This window comes from Pseudophryne corroboree, chromosome 11 (genome assembly GCF_028390025.1).
Source record: "Pseudophryne corroboree isolate aPseCor3 chromosome 11, aPseCor3.hap2, whole genome shotgun sequence".
NCBI lineage: Eukaryota > Metazoa > Chordata > Amphibia > Anura > Myobatrachidae > Pseudophryne > Pseudophryne corroboree.
This window is the reverse complement of record NC_086454.1, coordinates 217,295,472-217,319,300: the sequence shown is the minus strand read 5'-3', so window position 1 is coordinate 217,319,300 and position 23,829 is coordinate 217,295,472. Positions and strand designations below refer to the sequence as shown.

Genomic DNA, 23,829 nt, shown 5'->3' with positions numbered 1-23,829 from the left:
TGATAACCCTGTCTCCAAGGACCATGGTGTCTCTACTGTGGTGGCTGCAGAGTGCTCATCTTCTAGAGGGCCGCAGATTCGGCATACAGGACTGGGTCCTGGTGACCACGGATGCCAGCCTTCGAGGCTGGGGGGCAGTCACACAGGGAAGAAATTTCCAGGGACTTTGGTCAAGTCAGGAGTCGTCCCTACACATAAATATTCTGGAACTGAGGGCCATTTACAATGCCCTAAGTCAGGCAAGGCCCCTGCTTCAAAACCAGCCGGTACTGATCCAATCAGACAACATCACGGCAGTCGCCCATGTAAACCGACAGGGCGGCACAAGAAGCAGGATGGCGATGGCAGAAGCCACAAGGATTCTCCGATGGGCGGAAAATCACGTACTAGCACTGTCAGCAGTGTTCATTCCGGGAGTGGACAACTGGGAAGCAGACTTCCTCAGCAGACACGACCTACACCCGGGAGAGTGGGGACTTCATCCAGAAGTCTTCCAACTGTTGGTAAACCGTTGGGAAAGGCCACAGGTGGACATGATGGCGTCCCGCCTCAACAAAAAGCTAAAGAGATATTGCGCCAGGTCAAGGGACCCTCAGGCGATAACTGTGGACGCTCTAGTGACACCGTGGGTGTACCAGTCGGTTTATGTGTTCCCTCCTCTGCCTCTCATACCAAAGGTACTGAGAATAATAAGAAGGCGAGGAGTAAGAACGATACTCGTGATTCCGGATTGGCCAAGAAGAGCTTGGTACCCAGAACTTCAAGAAATGATATCAGAGGACCCATGGCCTCTACCGCTCAGACAGGATCTGCTACAGCAGGGGCCCTGTCTGTTTCAAGACTTACCGCGGCTGCGTTTGACGGCATGGCGGTTGAATTCCGGATCCTAAAGGAAAAGGGCATTCCGGAGGATGTAATTCCTACGCTGATAAAAGCCAGGAAAGAAGTAACCGCAAACCATTATCACCGTATTTGGCGAAAATATGTTGCGTGGTGTGAGGCCAGGAAGGCCCCTACAGAGGAATTTCAGCTGGGTCGTTTTCTGCACTTCCTACAGTCGGGAGTGACTATGGGCCTAAAATTGGGTTCCATTAAGGTCCAGATTTCGGCTCTATCGATTTTCTTCCAGAAAGAACTGGCTTCACTGCCTGAAGTTCAGACTTTTGTAAAGGGAGTGCTTCTTATTCAGCCCCCTTTTGTGCCTCCTGTGGCACCTTGGGATCTCAATGTGGTGTTGAGTTTCCTGAAATCACATTGGTTTGAGCCACTTAAAACTGTGGATTTGAAATATCTCACGTGGAAAGTGGTCATGTTATTGGCCTTGGCTTCGGCCAGGCGGGTGTCAGAATTGGCGGCTTTGTCATGTAAAAGCCCTTATCTGATTTTCCATATGGATAGGGCAGAATTGAGGACTCGTCCCCAGTTTCTCCCTAAGGTGGTATCAGCTTTTCACTTGAACCAACCTATTGTAGTGCCTGCGGCTACTAGGGACTTGGAAGATTCCAAGTTACTGGACGTAGTCAGGGCCTTGAAAATTTATGTTTCCAGGACGGCTGGAGTCAGGAAAACTGACTCGCTTTTTATCCTGTATGCACCCAACAAAATAGGTGCTCCTGCTTCTAAGCAGACTATTGCTCGCTGGATTTGTAGCACAATTCAGCTGGCGCATTCTGCGGCTGGTTTGCCGCATCCTAAATCAGTAAAAGCCCATTCCACAAGGAAGGTGGGCTCATCTTGGGCGGCTGCCCGAGGGGTCTCGGCTTTACAACTTTGCCGAGCTGCAACTTGGTCAGGGGCAAACACGTTTGCTAAATTCTACAAATTTGATACCCTGGATGAGGAGGACCTGGAGTTCTCTCATTCGGTGCTGCAGAGTCATCCGCACTCTCCCGCCCGTTTGGGAGCTTTGGTATAATCCCCATGGTCCTTACGGAGTTCCCAGCATCCACTAGGACGTCAGAGAAAATAAGATTTTACTCACCGGTAAATCTATTTCTCGTAGTCCGTAGTGGATGCTGGGCGCCCATCCCAAGTGCGGATTGTCTGCAATACTTGTATATAGTTATTGCCTAACTAAAGGGTTATTGTTGAGCCATCTGTTGAGAGGCTCAGTTATATTTCATACTGTTAACTGGGTATAGTATCACGAGTTATACGGTGTGATTGGTGTGGCTGGTATGAGTTTTACCCGGGATTCAAAATCCTTCCTTATTGTGTCAGCTCTTCCGGGCACAGTATCCTAACTGAGGTCTGGAGGAGGGGCGTAGAGGGAGGAGCCAGTGCACACCAGATAGTACCTAATCTTTCTTTTAGAGTGCCCAGTCTCCTGCGGAGCCCGTCTATTCCCCATGGTCCTTACGGAGTTCCCAGCATCCACTACGGACTACGAGAAATAGATTTACCGGTGAAAATACTTGTTAGGTTTTTTATTTTCAGGGAGATCTGCTGGCAACAGTCTCCCTGCTTCGTGGGACTGAGGGGTCAGAAGTAGGAACCAACTTCCTCTGAGTTTCATGGCTCTGCATCTGGCTGACTGGACACCATTAGCTCCTGAAGGGAACTGAACGCTAGCCGTGTCTAGATGCTCACTCCCACAGCACACCGTCACCCCCCTCACAGAGCCAGAAGTCAGAAGACAGGCGAGTGTATGAAGACAGATCTTCAATCAAGCAAAGTGACGGCTGAGGTACCTTGCGGCTGGCGGGAGCGCAGCGTGTCATTGCTGCCCACACATACACAGGCACTGTAGTGTGCAAAGCGCTGGGGGGACGCCCTGGTCAGCAAATAACCTTGTAAACTGGATAAAAGGGGGCATAAGATGCCAAGGCACAGCCCTACGCCCGCCAATATAAATATTATGTGAAAAATCTCTGAGGAGAAATGCGCCATTGCGAGGGCGTAGATTCCTCCTCGGGCAGCCAGCACGCTGTTCAGCACCATTTTCTCTCATTCACGGATTGCAGAGAAGAAGCTGGTCCTCCTCCACTTCTGAACAAGTATCAGGGTGAAAAAGGAAGGGGTTTGTGGGGGGGGGGGGTGTTAGGTGCTAATACATATTGTGCACAATATAATAGCGCTTAAAGGTTTCTATGTACGGATTTTTTTCTTTGGCGCTGGGTTGTGAACTGGCTGCTCCTAAACTGTTTCCCTCTGACAGATTTTACTGTGGGTCTGTCCCCTAAAAGTCCCAGTGTGTCTGTGAGTGTGTGTTGTAGAGGTGTGTAAGGCATGTCTGAGGCAGGGAGTTCCTCCCCGGGGAAAGGCATTTTAGGGACGCAGAGTGTAATGTGGTGGCGCTGCCGGCACACTAAGTGCCTGCATGGGTGAAAGAAATACTTGATAGTATGCATCATATCAATAGGAGATTAGATAAGTCTGAATCTCATGCTGAGTGCTGGAGAAAATCTGTGGAGGATGTGATTTTTCAGGGCTCTGTACTTCCATCCGCAGGCGACCCCTCTGGGTAACATAAGAGACCATTTGCGAATATTGTGTATACTGATACGGACACTGATTCTTTTGTCAACGATAGTGACTCCAGAGAAATAGATCATAAATTGGCAAAAAATATACAATATATGATTTTAGCTATAAGGGAAGTTTTGGAAGTCACTGAAGCCACTCCTGTACCTCAGGAGAAGGCTTATTTCTATAAAGAAAAGAAATCCAAGGTCACTTTCCCTCCTTCCCACGAGCTTAATACTCTCTTTGAAGGGATGTGGGTGAATCCCGTAAAGATATTTCGTATTCCAAAGAGAATTCAGATAGCTTACCCTTTCCCAATGGAGGACAGGAAAAAAATCGGTGTCACCCCCTGTGTTAGACAGTACTCTGTCCAGGTTGACAAAGAAGGTAATTCTCCCTGCACCTGGCATGGCTTCACTAAAGGAGCCAGCAGACCGCAAAATGGAGACTACATTGAAATCCATTTATGTTGCCAATGGTACGCTGCTCAGGCCCACAATTGCTTGCGCGTGGGTGAGTCGCGCTATTGAAAAATGGTTAGAAAGCGTGTCAACAGAAATTGACACGATTGATAAAGAATAGATACTTCTTAAGTTAGGGAAAATCAAAGACGCTGCCGCATACATGCTAGGAGCGATGAAAGATATTGGACTCGAGTTCGCAAGCCGCTATCATGGCAGTATGGACTCGGCGGGCGTTGTGGATTCACCAGTGGAACGCGGATGCGGATTCCAAAAGAAATATGGAGGTTCTCCCATATGAAGGTGAGGCCTTATTTGTCGATAGACTGGATGCGTTATCCTCGGTGGCTACCGCAGGTAAGTCAACATTTTTGCCCTATGCGCCTGCACCGTAAAAAAAGACATATCACCCGCACATGCAGTCCTTTCGGCCCAATAAATACAAAAAAGCAAGAGGTTCCCCCTTCTTTGCAGGTAGGGGAAGGGGAAAGGGAAAAGTCCACAGCGACTCCAGGTTCCCAGGAGCAGAAGTCTACCCCTACTTCTGCCAAGTCTTCAGCATGATGCTGGGTATCCTTTGCGGGAGGCCACTCGGGTGGGGGCACGTCTCAAACTCTTCAGCCAAGGTTGGATTCTGTCTGGCCTGGACCCCTGGGTTTTGAAGATAGGGGGTACAAGCTGGAGTTTCAAGACGTTCCCCCATGACGATTTTTCAAATCGACCATGCCAGCTTCTCCTACGGAAAGGGAAGCAGTAACAGCGGCAATCCAAAAATAATGTCTGGATCAGGTCATAGTCCTGTTACCTTTGTCACAACAAGGGGACGGGTTTTATTCAAGCCTTTTTGTAGTTCCGAAACCGGACGGCTCGGTCAGACCGATCCTAAACCTAAAATATCTGAATCTCTGCTTGAAACGATTCAAGTTCAAAATGGAATCACTGAGGGCAGTAGTTTCCAGTCTGGAGGAGGGGGACTACATGGTGTCTCTAAACATAAAGGATGTTTACCTGCATGTTCCCATTTATCCTCCTCACCAGTCTTATCTGCGATTCGCGGTTCAGGATTTCCATTACCAATTCCAGACGTTACCTTTCGGTCTCTCCACCGCGCCGAGGGTATTCACCAAGGTGATGGCAGAGATGATGGATGGTTCTCCTTCGTCAAAAAGGAGTCAATATAATTCCTTATCTAGGCGATCTCCTGATAAAGGCGAGATCCAGGGAGCAGTTGTTACAAAACATCATACTCTCCCTGTCAGTACTGCAACAACACGGTTGGATCATAAATTACCCAAAGTCACAGTTGGAACCGACGACAAGATTGTCTTTTCTCGGGATGATCCTGGACACAGAAGATCAGAGAGTATTTCTTCCCGTGGAAAAGGCTCTGGAAATCCAGAAAATGGTAAAACAGATATTGAAACCATCAAGTGTGTCGATCCATCAGTGCATTCGATTGTTGGGGAAGATGGTGGCGGCCTACGAGGCCATACAGTTTGGCAGGTTCCAGAGTATTCCAGTGGGACCTGTTGGACAAGTGGTCGGGATACCACCTACACATGCACCGGAAGATAATCCTGTCGTCAAAAGCCAGGGTTTCGCTCCTGTGGTGGCTACACAGTTCTCACCTACTAGAGGGACGCAGGTTTGGGATTCAGGACTGGGTCATGGTAACCACGCATGCAAGTCTCCGAGGCTGGGGAGCTGTCACTCGGGGAAAACTTCCAAGGAAAATGGTCAAGTCAGGAAGCCTGCCTTCACATAAACGTGCTGGAATTGAGAGCCATTTACAACAGCCTTCAACAAGCGGTACATCTTCTTCAAGATCATCCCGTGCAGATCCAGTCGGGCAATGTAACAGCAGTCACGTAAATAAACATGCAGGGCGGATCGAAAAGCAGAGCGGCAATGGCAGAGGTGACGAAGATCCACAGTGGAGAGCCCACAGTGGAGAGCCCCCTACGAATCCACTCCTCTAGGGAGAAATTAGGAATTGATGACATAAGAGCAGATAACGACAGGCAGGGGGCAGGTAACTTAATCTCTTCCGAAGAGAGCACTAGTTTATGCCATGAATCTAGGGTCGTTTTAATAGACTTGCAGGATCCGGCCCTACTCTGAGCAGCAGACAGTGGTAACCAAAACAGGTCAGGGAGAGAAACAGCGTCTAAGCATGAAGCTTCCAGGCTAACCCAAGGTTTCGGACTCGAGGTGTCGAACCAGTCACTAGACTGACTCATCAGGCATGCAGCATGGTATTTTTCTATATCTGGGAAAGCTACCCCTCCAGACAATTTGGGCAAAATGAGAGTTTTTTTTGCAATTTTTGGTCTAGAGCCTCCCTACACATATCTGATCAGGACCTGATTAAATTTATTATAAAAGAGTCTGGGAAGGGGCCTAGGTATGGCGCGAAACAGGTACATTAATTTCGGCAATAGGACCATTTTGGCAGCAGCAATCCTACCCAACCAAGACACCTCCTGTAGCATCCACTCCCCAGTCAGCTCCGTAAACGCTTTTAATAACGGGGCATAATTACACTCAATCAAATTATCTTCTCTGGTTAAATTAATTCCTAGATATCTCAAAGAGTAGGACTTCCAGGCATATTTGTACGAATCCTTCAGGAGGGCTTCAGTCTTATTTGTATTTAATTTATAAAAGGAAACATCCGAATAACTTTGTAGGACGTCATGAAGAACTGGCAAGGAAGCCTCGGAGTCAGAAAGACATAGCAGAATATCATCCGCAAACAAGCTAATTTTGTGGGAAATGCCCCCTATAACCGGGCCTCTAATAGAGTCCCGGGATCTAATGCAGGCAGCCAAGGGTTCTATCGCCAATGCAAAAATAAGAGGAGATAGCGGACAGCCCTGCCGCGTGCCATTAGAAATATTGAAGGGTGAAGAAAGGCATCCGTTAACAAAGAACCGCGCACTGGGTGTGGAGTAGAGAGCCAGGATAGAGTCTAAGATCCTTCCAGAGAAGCCAAATTTGTCCAGCGTTAATCTCATAAAATCACAGTTCAATCTATCGAACGCCTTTTCGGCATCCAGAGACAAAACTAGGAGAGGTTCTCTTCTACAGGCAGAGTGTTCAATAACATTAATCACCCTACGCGTATTATCCGGGGCCTGTCTGTTTAAAACGAAGCCCACTTGATCAGGGTTGATAAGGGAAGGGAGAAGGGGACTGATACGGTTAGCAATTAATTTGGCATAGATTTTTAGATCCGTGTTTAATAAAGCAATTGGTCTAAAATTTTGGACTGAGGTAGGGCTTTTTCCCGGTTTGGGAATGGTGATGATTTGAGCTTCCAGCATCTCTTTGGGGAAGTGGCCAGACTCTGAGGCTTCATTAAACACTGTCAAGAGCACCGGGGCCAAGTTCTCCTTAAAGAGATAATGATCCAAGGTGGTTTGGATCGCCTGCGTGGTCTCTGGCTGAAGAAGACTGAGTTTACCTAAGCGCCAGGGGGCCAGGGTAACCTTTCTACTATTTATGTCCCATTCGATGTATAGCGGGGAGTGATCCGACCAGGACATGGGGAGAATGGAGATTTTATGGATGGACTATAGAGTCCACTTGTCTGCTAATGCTAAATCTATTCTAGAATAGGATTCGTGCATCGGGGAGAATAACGTGTAATCTCTGTCCATTGGATGTTTAACGCGCCAGAGGTCTAGGAGATCATATTCCACCAGTAGCTGGCTAAAGCCCTTTGCATTCCTATAGAGCTGACTGGAGAGCGAGGGCCGCTTGCTAGAGTTATCAACTAAAGGGTCCAGAGTCAAGTTAAAGTCCCCCATTAGGAGTAAAGCGCCTTTAGCCAATTGTTGCACCTTAGCGCAAAGTTTCCTGCAAAAAGCTAGTTGCTTGTTGTTGGGAGCGTAGCAAGAAACTAATGTCACCTCTTTATTTTCAAGAGTGCCAACCAAAATTAGAATTCTCCCCTCAGGGTCGCAGTATTGCGAAGTGAGGGAAAAAGCGCAGTGCTGAGATATCAAGATTGCCACCCCCGCCTTCTTTGCTGGTCCGTTGGCTAGATAGCAATGGGGAAATCTCCCATTAGTAAACCTTGGAGGGGCTGATTTAATAAAGTTAGTCTCTTGGACGGCTATGATTTGAGCTTTAAGTTTATGGAAATAATTAAGTGCTAATCTCCTGTTGTGTGGGGAATTAAGACCCTTTGCATTTATAGAAACAATGTTAACCATATTGTAAAACTGTCGGGGATTGCATAACTATCGACAACCAACTGGCAAGTAATAAGTGTATGTAAAGTTTCAGGACAAATAGAGAGGGAAAGGGAAAGAAAGGACAAAAAAAGATGAAGGTTAACAGAAAGAAGAAACAGAACAATAACCCCTCTCGGGGGCACATGTGGACACCTAACCATGGCGACTCAGAGTTAAACTGTGGGGGGTAGTGGTCAATCTGCCCGCACCCGAACCAAGATTATACAAAATGTAGTTCCTCGGCCCTCCATCTCTGGTCCCCCGACAGCCTCCGGGATTAAAGGAAACTCGGGTAGAGTTCCCAGCCGACAGAGAAATGCGGGCGGCAGTCGGGGCAGCAGAGACAGGCAGCAAACAGTAAAGCGGCAGAGAGAAGGCATCACTGAAAAACATGCTAATGACACACAGCTATCACATAGACACCCTCATCGAACAATTTCCAAGGAACTGGTGCAACGTAGGAAATATGACATTACAAACTGATCAGAAGACATGGAATCGATGCAAGTGTAGTAAATCAAACAATACTCAAAGTTCTGCAGCCGAAGAGGCCCAGTCCCGCTGAAGGCCCCGCTCGGGAGAGGTGTGTGTAGAAGAACTTGCAGAGTTCCATGATGCTAGGATCTTTTTACCCTACTCGACATTCGTTATGACAACAGTAGAACCTTCTCGAGAAATAAGTAACATAGTGGGATATCCCCATCTGTACAGAATGTTCTCTTTACGTAGCACTGATTTGATGGGGTAAAGAGAGCGCCGTTTCGCCAAAGTAGCAGGGGACAGGTCTCCGAATATCTGAAGTGAGCCCAAAGCCTCCGATGCAGTATCCGAGGGTCTAGCAGCTTTCAAGATTGTTTCCTTCACGTGGAAATAGTGTAGCCTCATGAGGACATCTCGGGGGACACGGTCAGGAGCGTTCCTGGCTTTAGGGAGCCTATGGATACGGTCAAGTAGAAAGTCCACTGATCGGAACGAAGGAAGGAGTTTGCTGAAGAGGTCAACTGCAAAATCTTTTAAAGCGCTATTAGCGACAGCTTCTGGCACACCACGTAGCTTAATTATGTTACGTCTCGCTCTGTCCTCCAATATCCGAGAGTTTGTCCCTGAGCGCCGTGACCTCATTTTGGAGCAGATCATGAGAAGAGATCAGGTCGTTGTGTGACGACACCACCTCACCCATTTTCGTTTCTAGGTGATCGGTGCGGCCACCTATCTCGTCAATAGATCTCTGACATTCCTTCATAGTAGCTCTGAATTCTGCCGCGACTTCATCCTTAAATTGTGTTAGGAGATGTTTCATAGCACCCACCGTAAGCGAGTCACCATCATTGATGGGGCTGGGGTGTGCTGTGGCAGGGGCGGGCATGTCTCTAGATGGCGAGGGCACCGGGACAGCAGGTTTAAAGGCACCACCCCGTGCTTCCTTTGCCTTAGCGGCCTGAGGAGAAGGTTTAAAGAACGCCACCTGGGAGACAGTTTTAGCGGCCTTATATTTCTTGGGAGGCATGGCTGCGCTGAATGATAAAAGTAGAGGAACGGGTGGCACAGGGCTTCTGAGGTATCAATCGAGGAGGGATCCACGCAAAAGTCAAGTTGTCATATCATGCCATAGGAGCCTTCGGGTGTAGGCAGAGTTATTTCAGAGCTTCATGATATCTTGGTTATTCAACCATGAGGACATCACGGCCGATCGTCTCGGTGGGTGCCGGGATATCTGCGGTCCTATGATTTCTGCAGCGAAATATGTATTTTATATCCAGCACACTGTATGAGAAATGTATGCTATTACACCCAGAGGCCACTAGATGGGGCGGTTGCAGTAGAAAATATTAGTGCCAAGTATAAGGCTATTTCTCCCCACACAGGTGTATGCACAAATCCCTCAACAGGGGCCCCAGAGTAAGAGCAGGAGGAGAACAGTGCCAGAGGGCCACCAATCCTGGTGTAGCCCTAATCCAGAGACCCCAGCAGGTACACAGGCACACTGATACCTCAGTTTCTGCTCCTCCAGTGTAATCAAAGATGGCCACCGCTTCTCCCTGGGCCTCAGAGCCGCCGCTCTCTCTCGCTGCCAGGTGTCTCCCCGACCTGCTGCCTCAGGGGGTATCCACCCTGGGGGTCAGGGGAAGGCTACTAGATGGTCCGGCGCTTCTGTGTGGTGTCCGCGCCGCTTCCCGGCGCCGCGTCTACGCCGTGGAGCTCGAATCGCGTGCGCCGGGAGTACGCGAGTCCCCGGCTTCCGGTAGTGTATAGACCGCAACCTGCGAGAGCAGTGAAAACTGCTCTGCGGCAGTCACTGCAGGGCTTAGGAGGCTTGTAGGAAGGGAAGGGGAGCCCGGAGAGGGTACACAAAGGGAAGGCTTACTGAATATGGGGATATAAAGCACTGGAGAGAGGAGGCCAGCAGATGCACGTCTGCTCTCTTCTCCAGTCAAGCCACGCCCCCTAAAATCCTACTTTTGCCATGCCCTGGATCGAGAATGCATATAACCAGTCTAAGGCTTAAAATTAAAAGCTATATAATCAGAAGCAATACTAGTAATCTGTATGCCCAAATACTTAAATTGAGTATTCTACTTTAGGGGACAATCACAATGTTGCGGCCTGGAACAAAAATTGGATTTTTTTTTTATCCCAGTTAATGGTCACCCCTGTAATGAATCTAATGGTATCAACCATTGTCAAGAGAGTATCTCATACTCAGAAAGTAATAGCATCATATCTTCTGCATATAATGTGACTTTATCCTCCCAACTCCTGACAAAGTCAGTGAATTTACGGAGAGGCCCTGATTTCGAAGGCCAACCTTTCAATGACAAACTGCAGAGACAGAGAGCATCCCTGCTGGTCACCTCTATCCAGGTGAAAGGGGCCATTAAGCAAGCAGCTTCATTCAGGCAACAAAACCAGGACCATAATTCCGACACACAGGAACATTCCATTGATTTGAAGGCTTTAACTACATCAAGAGACACAATCACAGCATCTGGGGTCATTGGGCAACACAAGTGAAGAAGAGAGTATAGATGTCTAATAATAGCAGTTGCATTGTTTACATGAAACCATTTCGATCTAGCTGTATCAGTTCCATTTTAACTTTATTCATACGTAGTGGTAGAATTTTTTTTCGTTAACTGAGAGGAGGGTGATGGGACATAGGAGTCTGGAGGGATATTGTCCTTACCAGGATTAGAGATGAATATGAACACCACGTCTGACATAGAGGGGAAGGACGCATGTGCCAGTAAAGCATTAAAGGTATCAAACCGTTTTGAAACAAAAAATCCAAGGTGTGTTTTGTGTAATTTAAGAGTAAGTCCATCTATCTTTGGGGCCTTTGTATTAGGAAAAGACTTGATGACATTCTTCACCTTTTCAAGAGTCAAAGCAATGCCTACTTGGTCTCAGAATAAGGGATTTTTCTGGACTTAAAGCCGGTCTTGATGTCAATATATGGCTGGAGGCCGTGTGCTGAAAACTTGGAGGTTTTATGAGATTTTTCCTCCTAGATGAAATGGAGTGTCTTTATTTATGCTGTCAGAAAATGTTGAGATCTGATTAAGCACAAAGAAACTAAATACCAGTAGGTACTGGAAAATGTGATTAAGACAGGGAACGGCAGACAGTGGGACCAATTCAGGTTGGATCGCAATACGCAATCCAACCGCAAAAAATGCTAACATGCGCCCACATTTTCTGCGGACGCCCGCAGAAAATGTGAAAGCCTCGGCCTTTCAATCGGGCCGAGCTGTTCATGGTGGGGGGAGAGTGTGCAACGCTCCATTTCCAAGGTGGAGATGGAGCGTTGCAGGTGTGGCTTAGAAATTGTCATGCTGGCGTGATCGATACGGCTGTGTTATGTTACACGCAGCCGTAGCAATTAAAATAATGTTAGCATGCTGGGTGGCCTTGCCCTGCGATGGGAGACCCCCAGCATGCGATCCAAACTATTGTAAATTCTGCTACTTAGCATAATTTGCAGTCCTTACTGAATCAGGTCTAGTGTCTAGTATAGATTCAACTTAAGAGAGTCTCTGAGGATTAATGACAGTAGCGCAGGAGACCAATGATATACATAGATCAGTCTGTATTAATGGCTGCCCTGCAGCACATAGTGTTCTGGAACTTACATAGCGTGCCAACAGAATAAGCTAATGCTGAATGTACCCAGGGGAAGACTGGAAAATGAGAGTAGCGCCCAACAGTAGTGGGTGGTACTGGGTGAGACTTTTATAGGGCGTCCTGACTACTGATAGTTAGAATCAGCTCAGTTATTGGTAGAACATCAGCCAGCTTATAGCAGGTAAGATTGTGGTGCCTGTGTCCTGGTGGAGCGGTCTACATGAAGAAAACAGTTGTTGGCATCACTTGGGAAACATCCTGACAGCCTAAGAGTGAGATGCAATGCCATATAGTGACAGCATTGGGAACAGTAGTGGGGCTTGCTGGTCTGTCGTGTGACACTGGACAGGGAGGGGGGTTATCATCCAAATAGGAATCCAGGTCAACCTCTGAATAAGTGTCCCTAGCAATAGCAAGTGGCAATAAAAGACCTCTAATATAGCTGGTGTAGTGTTATGAAGGGTACCCTTGCCATCCAAGATAGTGGTCAACGTGGGATGGAGGAGGACTCACAAGACGCTACTCAATTCAGTTGACTTTAGATCTGCTAATAAGAAACTATTCCTTGAGCATATGATATTTACATTGCAATTCAGATTCCCTTCTCTTCCTTTACTGATACTAACCACTTAACTGGCATGGTCTGGTCACGTGCGACTGTGCCGCCCCACTGTGTCCCCCAGTTTGTGACGAGGAGATCTGTTTTGCAGATGTGCATAATATAATTTCTCATATGTCCTAGAGGATGCTGAGGACGACATCAAGATTATGGGGTATAGACGGGATCCGCAGGAGACATGGGTACTCTAAAGACTTTTCATTGGGTGTGAACTGGCTCCTCCCTCTATGCCCCTCCTCCAGACCTCAGATTTAGAAATGTGCCCAGGTCGACTGGATGCACTCTGAGGAGCTCTACTGAGTTTCTCTGAAAAGACTTATGTTAGGTTTTTTATTTTCAGGGAGATCTGCAGGCATCAGACTCCCTGCTTCGTGGGACTGAGGGGGCAGATGCAGAACAACTTCCTCAGAGTTTCATGGCTCTGCTTCTGGCTGACAGGACACCATTAGCTCCTGAAGGGAACTGAACGCTAGCCGTGTCTAGATGCTCACTCCCACAGCACACCGTCACCCCCCTCACAGAGCCAGAAGACAGGTGAGTATAAGAAGAATGATCTTCTATCAAGTAAGTGACGGCTGAGGTGCTGGCTGGTTGATGCGCAGCGCGCCATTGCAGCCCACACACACGCATTACAGGGCCCTCTGCAGCAAGAAAAATACCTTAAAACTGGCTAAAAGGGGGCATAAGTTGCCGCTGGCACAGCCCTACCCCCGCCAGTATAAATATTAGTGTGTGGACGCGCCATTGGGGGGCGGAGCTTCTTCCTCAGGCAGCCACTAAGCGCCATTTTCTCTCTCAGGCTGCAGAGCACACGCTGGTCCTCTCCTCCACTTCTGACAAGTACAGGGTGCTTTTAAGGGGGGGCACAAAGTGATTGTGGTGCATTTGATAGTGTATATTACTATTTAAAAAGCACTGTTTTGCTGTGGACATACTGTGTTCACAGGAAATACTGGCGCTGGGATTGTGAACTGGCTGCTCCTATCCTGTGTCCCTCTGACAGATTTTACTGTGGGTCTGTCCCCAAAATAAGTCCCTGTGTGTCTGTTGGTGTGCTGTACACGTGTGAGGCATGTCTGAGGCAGTGAGTTCCTCCCCGGAGAAAGCCATTTTAGGGACACAGAGTTGTAATGTGGTGGCGCTACCGGCACACCAAGAGCCTGCATGGGTGAAAGAGATGCGTGACAGTATGCATCTGATTAACCGTAGATTAGATAAATCAGAATCTAAGGCTGCATGCTGGAGAAAATCTGTGGAAGATGTGATTTTTCAGGATGATGTTCGTCCTTATCCGGGCGGCCCCTCTGGGTCACATAAGAGAATTTGCAAATGTTGTAAACCCTGATACCAACACGGAATCTGACTCTTGTGTCGACGATAGTGAATCCAGAGAGAGAGATCATAAATTGGCAAAAAATATACAATATATGATTGTGGCTATAAGGGACGTGTTGGAGGTTACAGAAACCACTCCTGTACCTCAGGAGAAGGCGTATTTATGTAAGGAAAAGAAGTCCAAAGCCACGTTCCCCCCCGTCACACTAACTAAATGCTCTGTTTGAAGGGATGTTGGTGAATCCTGATAAAAGATTTCGTATTCCCAAAAGGATTCACATAGCTTACCCTTTCCCGGCTGAGGATAGGAAAAAGTGGTGCACTTTCCAGGTTGACAAAGAAAGTAATTCTCCCTGCTCCTGGCACGGCTCTCTTAAAGAGCCGGCAGACCGCAAAATGGAAACGACATTGAAATCCATTTATGTTACCAATGGTACACTGATTAGGCCCACTATTGCCTGCGCATGGGTGAGTCGCACTATTGAAAAATGGTCAGAAATTGACACAATTGATAAAGATGAGAAACTCCTTAAGTTAGGGAATATCAAGGACGTTGCCACCTACATGCTGGAAGCAATGAAGGATATTGGACTCTTGAGTTCACAGGCCGCTACCATGGCAGTATCAGCTAGGCGGGCGTTGTGGATTCGCCAGTGGAACGCAGATGCAGATTTCAAAAGAAACATGGAGGCTCTCCCATATAAAGGTGAGGCCTTATTTGGTGATGGCCTGGATGCGTTAGTCTCGGCGGCTACCGCAGGTAAGTCGACATTTTTGCCCCCTGCACCGGCAAAAAAGACCTATCACCCGCAAATGCAGTCCTTTCGGCCCAATAAATACAAAAAGACGAGAGGTCCCCCCTTCTTTGCGGGAAGGGGAAAGAAGTCTACCCCTACTTATGCCAAATCCCCGGCATGACGCTGAGGCTCCCTTGCGGGAGGCCACTCGGGTGGGGGCACGTCTCAGACTCTTCAGCCAGGATTGGATTCTGTCTGGCCTGGATCCCTGCGTGTTGCAAATAGTATCCCAGGGGTACAAGCTGGAGTTTCAAGACATTCCCCCATTCCGCTTTTTCAAATCGACCATGCCAGTTTCTCCGTCAGAAAGAGAAGCAGTAACTGCGGCAATCCAAAAATTATGTCAAGACCAGGTCATAGTCCTGGTACCGTTTTCACAACAAGCGAGGGGTTTTTATTCAAGCTTCTTTGTGGTTCCGAAGCCAGAGGGCTCGGTCAGACCGATCCTAAATCTAAAGGATCTAAATGGTTACCTAAAAAGGTTCAAGTTCAAGATGGAATCACTTCGGGCAGTGATTGCCAGTCTGGAGGAGGGGGACTTCTTGGTGTCGGTGGACATAAAGGATGCTTACCTGCATGTTCCCATTTATCCTCCTCACCATGTTTATCTGAGATTCGCTGTTAAGGATTGCCATTACCAATTCCAGACGTTACCTTTCGGTCTCTCCACGGCGCCGAGGGTATTCACCAAGGTGATGGCGGAGATGATGGTTCTTCTTCGTCAAAAAGGAGTCAATATAATTCCTTGTCTGGACGACCTCCTGATAAAGGCGAGATCCAATGAGCAGTTGTTACAAAACATATCACTCTCTGTCAATACTCCAACAACACGGGTGGATCATAAATTACCCAAAGTCACAGTTGGAACCGACGACAAGGTTGTCTTTCCTCGGGATGATTCTGGACACAGAAGTTCAGAGAGTATTTCTTCCGCTGGAAAAGGCTCTGGAAATCCAGAAAATGGTAAATCAGATATTGAAAGCATCAAGTGTGTCGATCCATCAGTGCATTCGGTTGTTGGGGAAGATGGTGGTGGCCTACGAGGCCATTCAGTTTGGCAGGTTCCATGCCAGAGTATTCCAGTGGGACCTGTTGGACAAGTGGTCAGGGTCACACCTATACATGCACAGAAAGATAATCCTATCCTCAAAAACCAGGTTTTCGCTCCTGTGGTGGTTACACAGCTCTCACCTACTAGAGGGACGCAGGTTCGGGATTCAGGACTGGGTCCCGGTAACCACGGATGCAAGTCTCCGAGGCTGGGGAGCAGTCTCTCAGGAAGAAAACTTCCACGGACGTTGGTCACAACAGGAACGTTCATATAAACGTTCTGGAGCTAAGAGCCATGTACAACGGCCTGCAACAAGCGGCAGATTTTCTTAATGACTGTCCCGCGCAGATCCAGGCGGACAATGTAACAGCAGTCGCATACATAAACAGGCAGGGCGGAACGAAAAGCAGAGCGGCAATGGCAGATGCGACAAAAGTCCTCCGCTGGGCAGAAAAACATCTACAAGCTCTGTCGGCAGTATTCATTCCGGGAGTAGACAACTGGGAAGCAGACTTCCTCAGCAGACACGATCTCCATCCAGGAGAGTGGGGCCTCCACCAAGAAGTCTTCGCAGAGGTGACAAGTCTTTGGGGATTTCCTCAAATAGACATGATGGCGTCTCGTCTCAACAAGAAGCTTCAGAGATACTGTTCCAGGTCGAGAGACCCTCAAGCAGTAGCAGGGTGTTTCCGTCAGTGTATGTCTTCCCTCCACTTCCGCTGATCCCAAAAGTACTCAGGATCATAAGAAAAAGAAGGGTTCGAGCAATCTTCATTGCCCCAGACTGGCCAAGGAGGGCTTGGTACCCAGATCTTCAGCAGTTACTCATAGTAGATCCTCTGCCTCTTCCTCCTTGAGAGGACCTGCTGCAGCTGGGGCCGTGTGTGTACGAAGACTTAACGTGACTACGTTTGACTGCATGGCGGTTGAGCGCCGTATCCTAGCCAGGAAGGGTATTCCCGTGGAGGTCATCCCCACCCTTATTCAGGCCAGAAAGGGAGTAATGTCAAAACATTACCACCGTATTTGGAGAAAATGTGTGTCTTGGTGTGAATCCAAGAAAGCTCCTACGGAAGAGTTTCACTTAGGACGTTTTCTCCATTTTTTGCAGGATGGTGTGGAGGCGGGCCTCCGATTGGCATCAATCAAGGTCCAGATTTCGGCCTTGTCAGTGTTCTTATAGAAACAATTGGCCTCTCTTCCAGATGTTCAAACCTTTGTGAAAGGGATTCTGCACATCCAGCCTCCATTCGTGCCTCCAGTGGCACCATGGGACCTTAACGTGGTATTGCAGTTCCTTCAATCGGATTGGTTTTAGCCTCTACAAAAGATAGAGTTGAATTTTCTCACTTGGAAAGTGATGATGCTTTTGGCTTTGGCATCTGCAAGGCGGGTGTCTGAATTGGGGGCCTTGTCTCACGAGCCCTTACCTGATCTTCCATGAAGATAGGGCAGAGTTGAGGACTCGTCAACATTTTCTTCCGAAGGTGGTTTCATCTTTCCACATAAACCAACCTATTGTAGTGCCAGTAGTTAACTGACACATTCACTGATTTAAAATCTCTAGATGTGGTTAGAGCTTTGAAAATCTATGTTGCTAGAACGGCTCGTATACGGAAAACAGAGACTCCATTTGTCCTGTATGATCACAAGAAGATTGGCTTTCCTGCTTCCAAGCAGACTATTGCACGTTGGATTAGAAATACGATTCAGCACGCTCATACCACGGCTGGATTGCCGTTACCGACGTCGGTAAAGGCCCACTCCACTAGGAAGGTGGGCTCATCCTGGGCGGCTACCCGGGGGGGTTTAGCATTACAACTTTGCCGAGCAGCTACTTGGTCAGGGTCAAACACAAGTTTGACACCTTGGCCGATGAGGACCTCAAGTTTGGTCAATCGGTGCTGCAGGGTCATCCGCACTCTCCCGCCCGTACTGGAGCTTTAGTATAAACCCCATGGTCTTGATGTCCCCAGCATCCTCTAGGACGTATGAGAAAATAGGATTTTGATAACCTACCGGTAAATCCTTTTCTCCTAATCTGTAGAGGATGCTGGGCGCCCGTCCCAGTGCCTACTTTACCTGCAGTTTAGTTATTACAGTTACACAAGTTGTGTTATCTTGGTTTCAGCATGTTGCTGCAATTGGTTCATGCCTGTTGGCGTGTGTTATGTTGAATGCCATGTGTGCGGCATGGTTGAGGGTGTGAGTTGGTAGATATCTCACTATTAGTTAGGTAATTCCTTTCCTCGAAATGTCAGTCTCCCTGGGCACAGTTCCTACAACTGAGGTCTGGAAGAGGGGCATAGAGGGAGGAGCCAGTTCACACCCAATGAAAAGTCTTTAGAGTGCCCATGTCTCCTGAGGATCCCGTCTATACCCCATGTTCTTGATGTCGTCCCCAGCATCCTTTACGGACTAGGAGAAAAGGATTTACCGGTAGGTTATCAAAATCCTATTATTTTATATTTAAAAAAATACTTTTGAAACTATATTTAAAATAAAATGTTATGAGTGGGTTTGAAGGGAAAAAATCAGTTGAGTATTTAAAAAACCTCTTAGGAAAGCACTAAAGGCATCCCAAAATAACCGTGTCATACTGCAAGAGATTCTGATGCCCCCCATTCTACAATATCCAGAATGGATTCAACTTCCAAAATGTTTCCACTCTGGGCAATTTGAATAAAATTTTAAGCAGTAGAAGGAAATGGGCTGAAATACCTCCGGGGGGAGTATAGTAGGGATCGTGCATTGTTATTGTCTTCCGCCATCGGCTGTGCATGCAGCTCAATTTGGACTTATCGTCCATTACGGCATGTTGTCACTGTGCGATATCGTTATGCACTACGTGGTGGGCCGGGCTGGCAGGGGAAACACTATACAATATCACTCCTGGAGTGAATCTCATAGTGTTACGTACCTTTACTTTGCAGTATGGAATTATAAGACCGTTTTACCCATGGCATTTCAGTGACAAAACTTTACTCCCCATTAGATGTCTTTAAAAAACAAACTGGGCGATTTGATTTTAGTTACCTTTATAATAAGGAATCTCTTATCATTCAATATACCGGGTCGGTTGCCATAGCAGCAGAGGGCGTAGCAGCAGCAGGGGCGGGGGTGGAGGCGGCGCCGGGAGATGAGCTCATCTCCTGCGCCGCCTCTGCCTATGCTGTGAATGGGAGCCGTGTCGCATCGGAACGGCTCCCATTCACACTGCACCTGACCCGGTAATAACCCTTCTTTTTTACCGGGTTGAATTACCGGGTCAGGCGACCCGCTAATTCTGAAAAGGACCTTTCACATCGCACACTGACCCGTTTCGACACGGCAATATGCCGTGTCGATACCGGGTTTTTAGTGCGATGTGAAAGGGGTACTACCCTCAATGAGCTAGGGAGACTCAGCAACAGTAATGAGCCTTAAGGTCATTTGGTCTCTCCAGTCAGAGAAAGAAGGCCATAAGAAGACCCCAAGACCACAGAAAACAAAAATATGTAAGCATACAGAATAATGAAACAAGTAATTTTTTGGCTAATGCAATCTACTCTTTATAATACCTATGTACTGTCTAACTTACCTCAGTACTACAGAAATTTATTTCTTTTGTGGAAAAATGTCTGTACGCTTCTGACTACCTTTAAAACTAGAGCAGCCATGGCTAGAGGCTGCAAAGAGCATATTTTTTGTAATTATTAAATATTTAAGGGAGGAGAGGGGTTGTATCCACAGGGGGTATCTAATTTTCTGCAGTAAATTACTGTGGCTAGTTGATCCACGGGGATTAATTCAATTGTACCTGATAGCATTCACTATTGTGCGTTTTTTTCATGAAGTCGCATTGATCTGGGAACTTATGCTGGATCCATGTGTATTCGCTTCAAAATGTGCCAGTTTTTGTCTGGAATAAAAGCAGACTGAATTGATTACACCATAGGTTCTCAAACTCGGTCCTCAGGACCCCACACAGTGCATGTTTTGCAGGTAACCCAGCAGGTGCACAGGTGTATTAATTACTCACTGACACATTTTAAAAGGTCCACAGGTGGAACTAATTATGTCACTTGTGATTCTGTGAGGAGACCTGCAAAACATGCTCCGTGTGGGGTCCTGAGGACCGAGTTTGAGAACCTGTGGATTACACCATTGGGCAAAAAATTGCGGTAGCAGTGCTTTTCAGAAGAAAAAATAATGGGAACAATTGTATCAACCCCCCCCCAATAGGCTTTGAATAAGCTGTTGTCATTATCTGAAATTTGATTGTTTCAAAATTGTCTCCCTATAGTGACATGACTGTTTTTTTTTCTTTTCGTTTTTTTACTTCTTCTTACTCATTACACCAGGTTCGAATGGGTCAGCAATGATTCGTGTCCTAAGCGTCACAACAGCCGAAAGGATTTTGCTGAAAGGTATTACAGGTAGTGTGTCAGACCTAGCATTTGCTCACCTCAACTCAAACCAACTAGCATGTCTGGATGAAGCCGGAAGTCTCTTTGTGTGGCGACTGACCATGGAGAATGGTAAAATACAGTATCCTTTTATAGAAAGTTAATCACTTCGATTGGTGCTAAATAAAAATATGAATACAATAAATTCATAAATAAATAAAATCTGTAAATGAATATTATATATAATATATTTTTGCTTTGCTCAGAGTCGAGTCAGCTCTAATGACTGCATTTGACTTCTGACACACTTTCTATGCACGTTGCCAGAGCCAACACTTTAAGTGTGATAAGTAGGCTGTTTCCAATGGGGAGTAGTAGGGTAAACACAGGTGTGCCATGGCCATTCATTCGGCATTTTCTGGGCATGCATAAATTAGTTGCTATCTTGCTTGCTACTGGAGAGTACACTGCATCCCTTGATAGCAGCTTCAGCTTATACGTCTGGAGAGGCAATCAGACTCTGCGACGATAGTACCTATGTATCAGCAATTATACGCCGTCAGACGGAAATAATGCAGTATCAGTGGTCGTCCTATGCTCGAGTTAGCTTCTGCCCATATTACCATATAAGCCAGTGACGTGAGGTGAGGCAGAGCCTTTCCTGCCATAACAACATATACGCCAGGGTTTTGACTATTTAAAGTATATGAAAAATACAAAGACTATATTAAAAATCTTATTTCTATTACTCTAATAATTTTTATAGTAAAAAGGCTACGGTAGGCGAGGCACTGCCTTGCCTGACTATCTGTCCCACACATCTCTGATCAAGACTCACCAAATTTCCAGCTGTATATACTGCTGCACCTTTTTATAATGCCCACATGAACCTTTTGGCTTATTTACAGTATTGTGTGCAATTCTGGCTCTGGTACAAGTCAGTGCCTCCTCAGCAGCATGTCCCTGATATAAGTGCAATTTTGTTCGGCAAAACAAAGCAGCAGCTGAAGCATTAACAACCACATCCAATTTAGGCCCAATAATAAGATTTTACTTACCGGTAAATCTATTTCTCGTAGTCCGTAGAGGATGCTGGGACTCTAAGGACCATGGGGAATAGACGGGCTCCGCAGGAGATAGGGCACTTTAAGAAAGCTTTGGATTCTGGGTGTGCACTGGCTCCTCGCTCTATGCCCCTCCTCCAGACCTCAGTTAGGGAAACTGTGCCCAGAGGAGATGGACAGTACGAGGAAGGATTTTTGTAAATCTAAGGGCGAGATTCATACCAGCCACACCAATCACACCGTATAACTTATGATAAACTTACCCAGTTAACAGTATGAACAACATAGCCACGGTATCACCGAAAACTATAACATAACCCTTATGTAAGCAATAACTACATTCAAGTCATGCAGAAGAAGTCCGCACTTGGGACGGGCGCCCAGCATCCTCTACGGACTACGAGAAAAAGATTTACCGGTAAGTAAAATCTTATTTTCTCTAACGTCCTTGAGGATGCTGGGACTCCGTAAGGACCATGGGGATTATACTAAAGCTCCCAAACGGGCGGGAGAGTGCGGATGACTCTGCAGCACCGATTGAGCAAACAGGAGGTCCTCCTCAGCCAGGGTATCAAACTTATAGAACTTTGCAAAGGTGTTTGTCCCCGACCAAGTAGCTGCTCGGCACAACTGTAATGCCGAGACCCTTCGGGCAGCCGCCCAAGAAGAGCCCACTTTCCTAGTGGAGTGGGCCTTAACCGATTTCGGTAACTGCAATCCTGCCGTAGAATGCGCCTGCTGAATCGTGTTACAGATCCAGCGAGCAATAGTCTGTTTGAAGCAGGGGCGCCAACCTTGTTGGCCGCATACAGAACAAACAAAGCTTCAGTCTTCCTGATCCGAGCCGTTCTGGTCACATAAATCTTCAAAGCCCTGACTACATCCAGGGACTCGGAATCCTCCAAGTCCCTTGTAGCCACAGGCACGACAATAGGTTGGTTCACATGAAAAGATGAGACCACTTTTGGCAGAAAGTAAGGACGAGTCCTCAACTCTGCCCTATCCACGTGAAAAACCAAGAATGGGCTTTTATGCGATAAAGCCGCCAATTCGGAAACACGTCTCGCCGAAGCCAACGTCCACAACATGACCACTTTCCACGTGGGGTCTTTCAACTCCACAGTTTTAAGTGGTTCAAACCAAGGTGACTTGAGGAAACGTAACACCACGTTAAGATCCCAAGGCACTGGGGGGAGCAGGCACTGAGGGGGCATATGTGGCACTGGGGGCAAATACCTGGCACTGTTGGGGAATATCTGCCACTGGGGGGAGCAGGCACTGAGGGGGCATATGTGGCACTGTTGTGGAATATCTGGCACTGGGGGCATATACCTGGCACTGTGGGGGAATATCTGGCACTGGGGGCATATGTGGCACTGTGGGGGAATATCTGGCACTGGGGGCATGTACCTGGCACTGTGGGGGAATATCTGGCACTGGGGGCATATGTGGCACTGGGAGCACGGCACTACCAACAAGCACTACCACCTAGCAACGAGCATGACACCCAGTGCATGAAACCCCTGGCAACGAGCATGACACCCTGAGCATGAAAATCCCTGGCACAGTGCATGGAACCAAGAGCATGAAACCCCTGGCAACGAGCAGGTAATTTAAAAGTAATTTGAAGCCTTACTGTAGAACTTAATGTGTAATGGGCATTACGGTGTGTGGCATAATGTATCACGGACATTGCGGTGTGTGTCATAATGTGTCAGGCATTACGGTGTGTTGTATACTATATCACGATCATTGTGGTATGTGGTATAATGTCTCAGGGTCATTGCGGTGTGTGTCATAATGTGTCACAGACATTGTATGTGCTATAATGTATCAGGGGCATTGCAGTGTGTAGCATAATGTATAACGGGCATTGCGATTCCTGTCATAATGTGTCACAGGCATTACGGTGTGGCATAATGTGTCGGGGGCATTACAGTGTGTGCATATTGTGTGTGGCATAATGTCTAAGGGCCATTGCAGTATGTGGCATAATGTATACTGGGCATTACTATAAGGAGGAAAAATTACAAATAATGTAAGGGGCATGAATCAGAATTATTTTTCTTTCCTGTGGTGGCTAACATCTGGGCGTGCAGGTTGCAAAACTGGGGTAAAAGGTAGTCTTTTCCTGCAATACCACGCCCCTTTATGTGAAACCACGCCCATTTCAATGAAGCCACACCCCTTTTTGGCGGCGCACGCTTTAGGCGCGCGGATACTGTTTCCTTCACTACTGCCAATTATGGGGGGGGGGGGGGGGGCGCTGAAGAATCTTTTGGCTTG

At 47.2% G+C, this 23,829-nt stretch overlaps 1 protein-coding gene across 1 annotated transcript in view; it reads left to right on the top strand.

Annotated features, from left to right (window-relative positions):
* EDC4 (enhancer of mRNA decapping 4) overlaps nucleotides 1-23,829 on the top strand; it is a 1,121,437-nt gene that overhangs the window by 248,581 nt on the left and 849,027 nt on the right. The window contains exon 5 of the mRNA XM_063945256.1: nucleotides 20,435-20,621. Coding sequence (XP_063801326.1) covers nucleotides 20,435-20,621 — 187 coding nt within the window. The remainder of the gene's footprint in view (nucleotides 1-20,434; nucleotides 20,622-23,829) is intronic.